General features: G+C 41.8%; 1 protein-coding gene across 4 annotated transcripts in view; it reads left to right on the forward strand.

Annotated features, from left to right (window-relative positions):
* LOC119883191 (serine/threonine-protein kinase N1-like) overlaps window positions 1–5,811 on the forward strand; it is a 39,094-nt gene extending 33,283 nt beyond the window's left edge. For all 4 annotated transcript variants that reach the window (XM_038693771.1, XM_038693777.1, XM_038693766.1 and 1 more), the window contains 10 exons: window positions 445–536; window positions 916–988; window positions 1,987–2,078; window positions 2,207–2,383; window positions 2,553–2,615; window positions 2,722–2,798; window positions 2,975–3,117; window positions 4,328–4,435; window positions 4,576–4,656; window positions 4,732–5,811. In XM_038693771.1, the coding sequence (XP_038549699.1) occupies window positions 445–536; window positions 916–988; window positions 1,987–2,078; window positions 2,207–2,383; window positions 2,553–2,615; window positions 2,722–2,798; window positions 2,975–3,117; window positions 4,328–4,435; window positions 4,576–4,656; window positions 4,732–4,935 (1,110 nt within the window). In that variant the 3' untranslated portion in view covers window positions 4,936–5,811. The remainder of the gene's footprint in view (window positions 1–444; window positions 537–915; window positions 989–1,986; window positions 2,079–2,206; window positions 2,384–2,552; window positions 2,616–2,721; window positions 2,799–2,974; window positions 3,118–4,327; window positions 4,436–4,575; window positions 4,657–4,731) is intronic.
* Window positions 5,812–13,090: the final 7,279 nt, after the last annotated feature.

Genomic DNA, 13,090 nt, shown 5'->3' on the forward strand with positions numbered 1-13,090 from the left:
TCTGTTCTGCTCAAATCATTGCAATAAAGCCAATTTGAATTTCAGGGACCAGAGCGGCAGGCAGACACAGAATTAGACAAGCACAGAGAGACCCTGTGGCAGATGGTGTGTTCAACGGGGTTGAAGTATTATGGGATTAATTACTCTGCTGTTTTTTGGAGAACTAATTAGCAGTGAGAAAGGAGTAGAGAGGACAAGAAGAGGGGAGGAGTGAGGCGGTCAGCCAGCAGGGGATCTGTCAACTGGACATGATGAGCGAACGTCACTGTCTGTTTGTCTGTTGTGACTGAAGGTCACTACAGATGTCAGCAATCATTTTGTCCTCACTTCTCCCTCATTTTCTGTTACTGCCTTTATGGTGTTTTCCCTCTGTGTACTCTTTTTACTGGTTCTCATTTTCTCCTTTCCATTCACCTTCGTTTTTGTCTCTGCGGTGTTTCACAGGAACAGACACCGGTTATTGAGCCCCCATCCATGCCGGATGTTCCTGTTCACGAGCATCCAACCAGATCGCTGTCCCAGAACTCTTTACGCAGGTGCACAGACACACACACACACACACACACACATATTAAAACCACACTTGAGCATATCTTTTTGCAATATGGCCAACACAGCTAGACACCAGAAACACACCCCCACACACAATATGGTCCTGTGTTGCAACCTCTTTTTTTTAGCACCTGGTTGCCAAGCCAAGTCATCATTAATGTGGATTACAGCATATGTCGCCCCAAATGTGAAATACTGAATAAACACTTCAGAGTCACATACTGAACAGCCTTTTCACCCTTTTCATAGAAAAACACAAGATGGCAACAAGTGTTGTTAAACATAAGAGGCATAAATATGACAGCATGTTATGTAATGTTGGGTTGCATGCACTGCCTATAATCTGCCTATAATCTCTCTTAGACCCACCACAGGCCCTCTTTGCCTGCAGGACTTCAAGCTGGTAGCAGTGCTCGGCAGGGGTCACTTTGGGAAGGTACTGAACAAAACCTGCACATCAGCCTCTTCACAGTACCATAACTCTGCAATATATTTTATGGAATGAAAACATTTCTTTGGTATCCGTTTGACTAGTTTTATCCTCTAAAATATTTATAGCAAAATATTCAATGTTCAAAAAATCAATATTTTATATTAATAATGGATCAAATTACTATGTGTTGTGTGAAAGCTGTAGTGTCAAAGCTACAGAGAAATATCACCCAACAGTTCTCCTCAGCTCTATAGAGCATTTTAGCAAGTTTCAGCTCATTTCCTGTCATCAACCGTGTCTCCAGCAGCAGCAGGCAGCTGTTGTTATTTAATGATACAAAGTGTTGCTGTGTGTTTTCTGGAGGTGATAAGTGCCTGACTGAGTGGCCAAAAATATAAAGATAAAATTGTATTTCCTGGAAATTACTTCTGTAGCATTTCATAGCATTATACATCTCAGATTAATGAACACTTTAATTATTACGTTGCCACCTGACACTGTGGCAAAGCTTGATGGTTAAAGTTAAACCAAACCAGAAAGAAATAAACTATTGAAATTTAATGGCATTATTGTTTAGGCTGGTAATTTTCAACATGTTTCTTATCAACAAATCCAATGAAAAGATCACAACCAATAATAAATTGATCCTACTAACAACAATGGCCTTTGTATTCAGTGTCTAATATCTCAGTGACATAGAGCTCCATTGTTGTCCAAAAACTTTTAAAAACACATCAGTGAGCCGCAATGTAGCACCGGGTGCCATGTTCCTTCATTGTCAAGAACACACACACTGTAGTTTTTCTTGAGTCAATTCCACATACACCGTCCAACTGGAGGAACCACTCAACTGGAGCACCTAAACGTTTACTAATCTGCGGTTGAAAGTAGTCCTCTGCAAATGCACTACTTTCCTCCTGTTTGAGGAATGTGCACATTGTGGGTTTTGGTCTTTTCACAAGATTTATTTCTAGCAATAACTCACATGTAAATCTTTTCAGGTGTTGTTGTCGGAGTACAAAAAGACAGGCAGCCTTTACGCCATCAAAGCCCTGAAGAAGGGAGACATTGTTGCTAGGGATGAAGTTGAAAGGTAAGCGTAGTTTACGACACAGCAGAGGTTACCTCAACCAAGTCTCACCTACACGACAAAGCTAATTCACCTTATGATTACACCTCGTGCAGTAACTAATGCCTCACCCCCCCATTGTCTGTCTCCAGTCTGATGTGTGAGAAGCGGATTTTTGAGACGGTCAATGGCTCCCACCACCCCTTCCTGGTCAACCTGTTTGCATGTTTCCAGACACCCGAACATGTGTGTTTTGTCATGGAGTACACGGCGGGAGGAGACCTCATGATGCACATACATGCGGACGTCTTTTCCGAGCCACGTGCTGTGTGAGTTCTGCTGTCTGCGTGTGTGTGTGTGTGTGTGTTAAAGAGAAGAGACAGGGTATTTGTGTCTTCTTGCTCTATGTGTCTTTTGTCTGTGCACCATATGAGGCGTCAATATGCAGTAGCTTGTATGTTCAGTTCTCTGTCTTTCTGTCCGTTGTTTATCCAACAGGTTCTACTCAGGTTGTGTGGTCTTGGGACTGCAGTTTCTTCATGACCATAAGATTGTATATCGGTGAGTACTTGGATTGTCTCCATCTTTGCCCTCCACACACGGCATGTACTGCACAAGCGGGAGGCTCTCTCTTCACAGCATAACTCCCCTTTCTTTTCTTTGTCAGGGATCTTAAATTGGACAACTTGCTGCTAGACACAGAGGGTTTTGTGAAGATAGCAGACTTTGGGCTCTGTAAAGAAGGCGAGTGTCCATTATTTATTTATCATATTGTCCCTTTGCAAACCAGGTACGTTCCATACATTAAAGAAAATTTGCTCCTACTTTACATCATTTGTTTGACTAGCATTGATATGTCTCTCATTACTCCCACTCTACTCTCACGTTTCATTTTCTCTTAATGTCTTTCTCTTACTAAGGCATGGGTTATGGGGACAGGACCAGTACATTCTGTGGGACACCTGAGTTTCTGGCCCCAGAGGTGCTGACAGACACATCATACACCAGAGCAGTCGACTGGTGGGGGCTCGGGGTGCTCATCTATGAGATGCTGGTCGGGGAGGTAAGAACACAGCTTTATAGGCATTTTTTAAATTATTATTATCCATCAAAGATGCTAAAATGCATCTTAATCACACTTTAACTGAACTTTGGTTTTGTTGTTTAAAATTGAACAAACAAGATATAACGGATGATCTTGGGAATTTTAGAGGTGCAGATTTACCTTTTGAGCAGAGCCTTTTGGCTATCTATTTCCCCCTGCTCCCACTCTATATGCTAAGCTAAGCTAGTTGGCTGATGGCGGTAGCTTAATATTTACTGTACGGACATGAGAGTGGTATTGATCTTCTTATCAAACTCTCTGCAAGAAAGTGAGTAAGTGTATTCCCCAAAATGCCAGACTCTTCCTTTAAAGCCGAAAGAGAAGCTGAGGAACTTCTGATCTTCAGTAACAATCAGGAAGAGAGGGCCTTTAGTGGAGTGAACAGTTGATAGAACAAATTTATTTTATTCTGTGAAGAGAGAAAGAAAACCATAGAACTAAATCTAATAATACAACTGGTGAGAGACGGACTCATAATCTTCGCCTCTCAGTTGTTAACAGCAATTATTTAATTATTCAACGATATGTGGCACTTATTATTTACATGTTAAATAATTACATGTACAGTAAATTTCTGTCATAATCTGTGGGAGTGCATGACACTTTAGAATTGATTTCATGATTACACTGAAGTGAAAACCTAAATTTTGTTTTCCGACATAAGGGAGCGCTGAAGATAATTACAAGGTTTTTAAGCCTTGTGAAAAATGAATCCAACTTGGATCATGGTTTGAGTTGGGAACTCTCTGTAGACCTGCACGTGTTGCAGTGTACTGAGCTTAGAAGCAGAGCGGTGTGAGAGAATAGGGCAATAGTGATGGATGTGTTTTGGCGCCGGTACCCTTGATTTTAATAACTTTTAATGTACTTGAAGTGTGCACTGTGCAACTGTATTATGTAGGAAAAGTGTCGGATCGGGACTTGGTATCTCCAGAAGCTCTATATTGTCAAGTGACTCGGATTGTGATTGGGGGCCAAAAAACTTGATCGGGACATCCCTACCTGTTTCCCCTTATGGAACACAAGCTCAGTCTTGCTGGTGCTTTAACACCACTAGAAACTAGACACTAGAAAGACTTGTAATGACTAATAATAAAGACTACAATTAATTTGAGGCCCGGCATACTATGTAAGGCAATGCAGAATAATACGTGTCTGTTTCTTTTAGTCTCCGTTCCCAGGTGATGATGAGGAGGAGGTTTTTGACAGCATAGTGAATGATGAAGTGCGTTACCCTCGCTTCCTCTCCACTGAAGCCATCGGCATCATGAGAAGGGTAAGACTTCACTCACACAATTCTCCAATTTAATTTGACCTTCTTTTCTCTTTTGCTTGTAATGTGGGAAAAATGCAAATGTATGACATTACATATACATTTTACATTTTCAGTGTTGTTACTTTTTGTTTCGTTGCTAGTTGTTGAGAAGGAATCCTGAAAGACGACTGGGCTCTGGAGAAAAGGATGCTGAAGATGTCAAAAAGCAACCTTTCTTCAGGGTGAGTGCCTAGTTTTGAATCTTAACATTACTGGGAGAGCATCATGATGAGAAACTGAATGTAAATGTCATTTAGGGTATGGACTGGGAGGCACTACTTCAGAGGAAAGTCCCGCCCCCGTTCGTCCCGAACATCGGAGGAAAAGAAGATGTCAGCAACTTTGACGTGGAGTTCACGGCCGAGCCTCCTGCCCTCACGCCGCCCCGCGAGCGCCGCACCCTCTCCCGCAAGGAACAGGACTATTTCAAGGATTTTGACTATGTCTCTGACCTCTGCTAGGGTCAGGGGTCACAGGATTATTAGCTGCCCACTGCCAGCCACAGACTCTGAAAGGAGAGTAAGAAGCGAAGGCTAACAGAGGAACTTGATGGCGATGAGAGGCGATGATCACTCTTACTCTGTCTTCTTTCTCTCTGTATGTGTGTGTTTCGCCATGGGACGGAGGACTGGCTGGGCCGAGTCGTGATGATAATGGAGGATAATCCAGATTATGTAACAAATGCAAGATGGGATGATGGATCCTGCTGTTTTCTCCTGCCCGGCAACACAGGGAAGCATAAAAAATAAAACATTCAGTATCGTACTGAAATGCTCAGAGAGCCTAAAAATCACAGTCACTAAGAGAAAAATGATTATTCTGACAGGAAGCTGTTTGTCTCTCTTCTTCGTGCCCTTACTCTAGTCTCTTGTCCCTTTTATCTCTGCTGTTTGTTGCTGCTAAGTGTGTGTTTCTCTGTGTACGGTGTCCCTGCGTCAGTCATTGAATGTATCCACAACAGCTGCGATCATGCACCACCTGTACATTAACACATGGGGGGGCCAGAGGAAAGAGAAAATGCTAGTGTTTTATGAGAGATTCTGCCTGTTGATTGTGTCAACAAAAAGCTGAGTTTTATAGAGAGGGAGGGGAGCCCGGTACTGTTTGTGTGTCTGTGCTCAACCTTACATAGGACACCTCTCCGTCGTCTTCTCTTTCCACTGTCTTACGGTGTAACACAGGTTTTTAACTACAATAATTTTTCAATGACAAAAAGCTTTTACAGATTGTGTTTTTGTGATTGTTTTAGTCCCTCCCCTCATCTGTGTTGCCTCCTCTGTCATTTGCTGGTGAAATGTGTTGGAACTGTGACTCAGTAAAGATGTGAACCCAACACACAAGCATTGATCATTTATTGTCACCTGCCGTTTTTTCTTTCAGACGATCAGTCCTTTTTTGGGAAAAAGGGGAAGTCAATATGCGTTCCATTTTGAGCTTCTTTGTAAATCAAATCCTCTCTACAGTTTCTATGTATATTTAAATGGACGTCGCCATGTTGCGCCGCCATGTTCCTACAGTAGCCCAAACGGCTCTACAGAGTGTGTTTCTTCACTAGAAGAAAGAGTAGTAGTAGTAGTAGTAGTAGTCGCCTGTTTTGTTAGAAGTAAGAAGAAAAGTGAAATTTGGACAAATGGAGGACCACAGGTATTTTTTAGCACAAGATCCGACAGAGTGCGTCGGCCACCCTAGCTTCTCCTATGCACTTGCAAAGGGAGGCGTGAACAGTGAGTTAGTCGTCGGTTGCAGTTTGCAACCCTCACCACTAGATGCCACTAAAACTGACACACTGAATCTTCAAATCCAGATTGAAATATCTTAACATGGATTGCTATGAAATTTTGTACGGACATTCATTTTCACCTCAAGAGGAACTGTAATAATGTCAGTGATCCTTTAACTTCATCTAGCGCTATCATTAAGTCAATGTTTTTATTTGTCCAATACTTTGATTTATGATCAGATACCTGCAGAACATCTACATGGCCTTTATCATCAGCTGTACTTTGTGTTTACTGTTAATAAGCACATGTTAGCATGCTACAAATGCTAAGACGGTGAACATGGTAAACGTACTGTATACCAGCTTTAACATCAGCATGTTAGCATTGGCATTGTGATCATGTTAGCACGCTGATGTTAGCAACTAGTAACTAGTCTTGTTAGTATTTATCTACACTTCTTTCAACTACAAAATGTGTTCAGCAGGCAGTTTTCCATGTTTTAAAGATGATTTAATCTAATTCTTTGCAAAAAAAGGAAGAAGTAGATTTAAAATCCAATTGAATATGTATAAGGATAAGAGAAATGACATGAGATTCCTGTATTTATATGAGAGAACATGACATGATCCTTCCTCCTCTCTGATCTTGTACGCTTGCAGCCATTAGCAGCTTCTTGAGGCAACACCGATGCCACAGCACAGCCCAAAATGTCATTGTCATTGAAATAAAGAGCAAGTCTGTGATTAGGAAGATGACTGTGCCCGCAGCTGAGAAAAAAATGAGAATTAGTTTTCTTCCATCCTAGTGTGTTATTGTGAGTCAGTGATGTTCAGGAAGACAGACTATAAGAACTAAATATTAAACACCTGGAAATGTTCCTTACATAGTACTTTCTTTGCCACTGTGATTACCAACAAAGAAAAAAGAAAACAGCTGTAATTTTGTGTAAGGGTCACACTGACACCAGAACAGTGAACTCTTCTTCATGGGGCGGCTGTGGCTCAGGAGGTAGAGCGGGTTGGCCGTTAATCGGAAGGTTGGCAGTTCAATCCCTCCCCCTGGTTGCATGTCGAAGTGTCCTTGGGCAAGATACTGAACCCCGAATTGCCCCTGGCGGCTGTTCCGCCAGTGTATGAGTGAGTGTGAATGTTAGTTTCCGTTTGAGCACTTAGGCTCAGTGTATGAATGTGTGTGACTGGTGAATGCAGATGTAGTGTAAAAGCGCTTTGAGTGGTCGAAAAGACTAGAAAGGCGCTATACAAGTACGGAGCATTTACATTTACATTCTTTTGCTTTTGGGGTTCAGAAAAAGCAGGTTAAAATGGTATGTGCGTGCTCACATTGTCTAGACAGCTTTGCCATCAGCAATTTGCTCATTTTTTTTTTAAATTATGTTGTGTAATGGTGGGCATACAGTGCATCCGGAAAGTATTCACATCACTTCACTTTTTCCACATTTTGTTATGTTATAGCCTTATTTCAAAATGGATGAAATTCATTATTTTCCTCAATTCTACAAACAAACAATATCCCGACAAACAATTTAAAAATAAAAAAAACAAAAAAAAGCACATGTACATAAGTATTCAAAGCCTTTGCTCGATACTTTTTCGAAACACCTTTGGCACCAATTCCATCCTCAAATCTTTTTGAGTATGATGCTACAAGCTTGGCACACCTATTTTTGGGCGGTTTCCCCCCATTCTTCTTTGCCGGACCACTCAAGCTCCATCAGGTTGGTTGGGGAGCGTCGGTGCAGAGCCATTTTCAAATCTCTCCGGAGATGTTCAAGGCTGGGTTCTGGCTGGGCCACATTCACAGAGTTGTCCTATAGCCACTCCTTTGTTATCTTGGCTGTGTGCTTAGGATCATTGTCCTGTTGGAAGATGAACCTTCGTCTTAGGTCCAGAGCACTCTGGAGCAGGTTTTCATCAAGGATGTCTATGCTGCATTCATCTTTCCCTCAATCGTGACTAGTCTCCAAGTTCCTGCTGCAGAGAAACATCCCCACAGCATGATGCTGCCACCACCATGCTTCACTGTCGGGATGGGTTTCGCCAGGTGGTGAGCGGTACCTGGTTTCCTCCAGACATGATGCTTGCCGTTCAGGCCAAATTGTTCAATCTTTGTTTCATCAGACCAGAGAATTTTGTTTCTCATGGTCTGAGAGTCCTTCAGGTGCCTTTTGGCAAACTCCAGGCGGGATGTTATGTGCCTTTTATTGGGAGAGTCCTGATTGGTGGAGTGCTGCAGAGATGGTTGTTCTTCTGGTAGGTTTTCCTCTCTACCATATCCAATCAACTGAATTTACAACAGGTGGACACCAATCAAGTTGTAGAAACATCTCAATGATTTGCAGTGGAAACAGGATGCACCTGATCTCAATTTTGAGTGTCATTGCAAAGGCTGTGAATACTTATGTAAATGTGCTTTTTTTCGTTTTTAATTTTTAATAAATTTGCAAAGACGGTATTTCTTTCACATTGTCATTATGGGGTGTTGTTTATAGAATTTTAAGGAAAATAATGAATTTCATCTATTATTATATATTTTTATTATTATATGGGTTTAAATACAACACTCTGCAACTGGATATTGGACTTCCTCACAAACAGACCCCAGTCAGTTCAGATTTGCGGACTCACCTCCTCTTCAAAGGAGCTCAAAGTCAAGGGCAACTGGATTTGTTTGAAGATACTGGAAGACGTTACGTCCCTCATCCAAAGGACTTCTTCAGTTCTGACAGACGGGCAGGGAAACTCAGCTATTTAACCTCAGTGGGGTCGTTAGCTGGGATCGTCGATACCGCTGGTTCGTTAGTGTTCCTTGTTGCTGTGACGACAGTCGTTAAGACTACCTGTGGCCAAGACTGAACGACCATCGTTGGTATCTTCACCTGAGGCCAATAGGTTACGTTTGTTGAGTTTCCTGGGAAGTGATGAAAGGACAGCATTGTAAGTGGGGGATAAGTGGTGGCGTAGACCTCCTCCCCTGTTCAATGACGGCTTCTCAACCCTGGTGTAGATGGCTTCCTTGACACCTCTTTCAAACCATCCATCTTCTCCACTCTAGTGCTCAACACTGGACCCCTACAGGGCTGTGTGCTCAGCCCCCCACCCCCACCCCGTTTACGCTGTACACCCGCCACTGCATCCCCCGTCATGGAGAGAACTCTGTTGTGAAGTTTGCGGACGACACCACCATCATCGGCCGGATTTCAAACAATGATGAGACTTCATATAAGGAAGATTTCCACGCTGGTGAAGGAAGCTTAAAAAACAACTATTTCTTGAGGAAGCTTAAGAAGGCCAAATTCCCACGCCAAGTTCTTGTCAGCTTTTACAGAGGAGCAATAGAAAGCATCCTGACTGGAAACATCACTAACTGGCATGGAATGTGCACAACCTAGGACCAGAGGGCTCTGCAGCAGGTGATTAAAACTGCTCAAAAGATCATTGGTACCCATCTCCTGAGCATCAGTGATATCGGTGAGGTGAGGTGCCTAAGCAGAGCCCAGAGGATACTAAAGGACAGTACCCACCCAGTCACAGCCTGTTCACCGTGCTGCCTTCTGGGAAGAGATATAGATGTTTCTGCTGCCACACCACCAGACTGCAGAGCAGCTTTTTCCCCCAAGCTATCAGACTCTTAAACTCTAATTCATCCTCAGCACTGCTCCATTGATGATAGTTTATTTCTGTTTACCATGTTTTTTATAATTGATTCTGTATTAATGTATATTGTCTGCTATGTAGCAAGAGGGGAGTTACAAAACTCAATTTCACTCTATAACTTATTATATTTTATATATACATAAACCAACCTACCTATTTTGGAATAAGGCTGCAACATAACAAAATGTGGAAAAAAGTGAAGCGCTGTGAATACTTTCTGGATGCATTATGCGCCCAATATTACTCAGAGACAGAAAAATACTTGGCCAAACTGCTGCTGGCAAAGCTGGCTAGTCACTGAGCACACAGTGCATTTTAACCTGTTTTTCTGGATGCACTTTATAGTTAGATGGTTTACAGACTGACGCAGAGTCAGGCCGGGTCCCAGCTGTTATCCTTAATGGTGTGCTGAAATGGTCATCATTAAAAACATTCTTGGAATTATTAGTGGGGATGAAAGTGGACACAGAAGAAATGTTGACATATAGCAATTAAGAAAGATGAATTATGCACTACTCACATGAGAGGTAGTTTTTAAAAATAAAACATGTTTTCTTGTTGACATTACTGGCAAAGCCCCTAAAACCACAGCAAGAAATGAACTGTCATTTTGTTGCATGTTTATTGTTCCTTAAGCAACAAGTCACATGTGACTCTACTCATGACAGACCGAAACTCCGTGTCAAACACAATTTCACTGAATCAGAAAAGTTGGCCTCCTGAAAGCAAAGCCCTCATCACTTGAACAAATAATGATATCAACACTGGTGTTCTCACTGGTTGTCTCTTGTGTGAACATCACACAAGAGATCCCAGCCCGGTCTCATCACAGAGCATCAATTACTGAGGCTTTGAGAAAGCCCCACAAGATACTCTTCAGCATCTGTTTGAGACGCCCTGCGCTTTCAAATCACTCCAGTGTAACCCATCCACCATCTGAAACCAAAAGTCTAAGTTGACTCATAAGTTACACAATGTTACATATGTGACTTTTATCACATAACGTACTTATTTCAACCCAAACCACAATCTTTTCCTAAACCTTTTGGTGCCTAGACCTAACCAAACTGTGACAATCTGACAACCACTGGTATCTCTTGTGTAAACATCACATCAGACATTTGCAACTCATTAACATTACAGTATTACGCTTCAAAATAGTTGGGGGACCAACAGACAGGTTTTTTTAATGGTAAAAATCACTGCAGGAGAGGTATCCTGACTTACAATCCCTAATATGGTTCAAACTCTCAAAATACTGGACCAACAGTCCTCATAACTCGATAACTTTAGATTAGAACCTTCCTGCCTGGTCAATGTCTTCTAAATTCCACACGTGTGGGACATTTGTTTTTTAAAACATGGCAGGATCAGCCCCAATACCGACGCTTAACTACTTTGTGATAACCATCTGCCATAATCAAATCCAAAATGTCATAAGCTTCAGCTTCCTCATGTCTGTAAATTGTCAGCCCTACAACCAGCTTATAGGAGCATCGCTGCTCTGAAAACAGCTTTGAGGTAGAAAAGTAAGCATCAAGTGCATTGTGGGTATTTTTCTATCGTGGGACGCACTTGCCTACTAACAGTTGAATGCCCACTGAATGAAGTGAATGCGTCAGTTTTAGGAAAGCTCCTCGACCATCACAGAAAACAGTACAGAATTGTTTTCACAGTAGTAGCCTGCTCCTTCTGACAAGTAAACCTGCACATTCTCACTACCAACTCGTCACATATGGACGCTTGGTCAAGACCCTCTTGCATCACTTTTTAACGCACTGGGTACCCCTTTAGCATCAGTTTGGACGTGTAAGGCAATAATAAACATGCGATGTCCAGTTAGACATTCGAGATAAATGGTTAACATTGTGAAACTTTGCAATTTGGTTTTGGCAGCAAAACTTCTTGGTTAGGTTTAGGTTTAGAAAAGATCATGGTTTGTTACTTAACTTACTATACTTAACTAAGTTAAGTAACAGAAGTTAAGTAACGTTAATGTTGACTTTCACGTGGGAAACGAATATCTCCTGCATGAAAGTCTGGTTTCTCGCCACCCATCCCAACCACCTTACTCTGATTTTTAAGTTGCAGTATCTCACAGAGACCCAACAGGGTTAAGGCAGTGCTGGAAAACAATGGTGGCCACACAAAATATTGACACTTTGGACCCAATTTAGACATTTTCACTTAGGGGTGTACTCACTTCTGTTGCCAGCGGTTTAGAAATCAATGGCTGTGTGATGTGTTATTTTGAGGATTTACACTGTTATTTATAGATATATACACAAGTTGTACAATCACTATTTTACATTTAAGTGTAATTTCTTCAGTATTGTCACATGAAAAGATATAATCAAATATTTACAAAAATGTGAGGGGTGTACTCACTTTTGTGAGATACCGTATCCTACACCTGCTTTTCGCATTTATAAATGATGCTACAGGGCTTCCCAGTGTATTACAAACTGGCGCCAATGGGTCTTGGCCATGAAATAACAACCTGACATCATGGAATGGCGTATAAATAGCATGCCACTTTTAAGGACATTTCGGCGTGCCATGTCAACGCATTTTCAGTTTTTCGTGTGTCATTCACACGCTGTTTCTGCGCAATAGAATTCATTCATTTCACGCTGATCAAGCAACAGGAGGAGGAGGTTATCCCTGCGCAGCAGTAGGGTTAACCGGTTGCCATGCATATTTAATTAGTGATGGTTAAGGTTCGCAGTAAAGTACATCAGAGGGGGGATGTCAATGCTAGCAAGCTAGCTACTTAGTTAGCAACATAGGTTTGCAACGATGTAGCAGGGTAACTTACGTAACGTAACGTAGTAGCTAATGTAGGTAACGTTAGCAACGATGTAGAATACTAACGTAACGTAGTACCTAACTTTAGCAACAATGTAGAATACTAACTTATGTAACGTAACGTAAATAAAAAACAAAAACTAATGTTGTCTAATCTTTGTTTTACACGGGAATCAAATGCCGGTCTCCTCGGTCTGGGACCAACTGACTATCCACCCGACCACCCTGCCACCACCTTAGTGAACTTTCATTGCCATTTATATCACACACAGGCTGATTTTACCTGTGACAGCAGGCGTACAATGACACGCCATTTGTGTACAATAGAAGTCAATGCAGTCTAAACAGTGTGAAATGACACGCAAAATGCAAAAAATGCATTGGAATACCCCACCAAATGACTTAAGAAAAAG

Source organism: Micropterus salmoides, unplaced genomic scaffold (assembly GCF_014851395.1).
Source record: "Micropterus salmoides isolate LMB-PRFRI ecotype aquatic unplaced genomic scaffold, ASM1485139v1 Ms_hic_scaffold_10, whole genome shotgun sequence".
Lineage (NCBI taxonomy): Eukaryota > Metazoa > Chordata > Actinopteri > Centrarchiformes > Centrarchidae > Micropterus > Micropterus salmoides.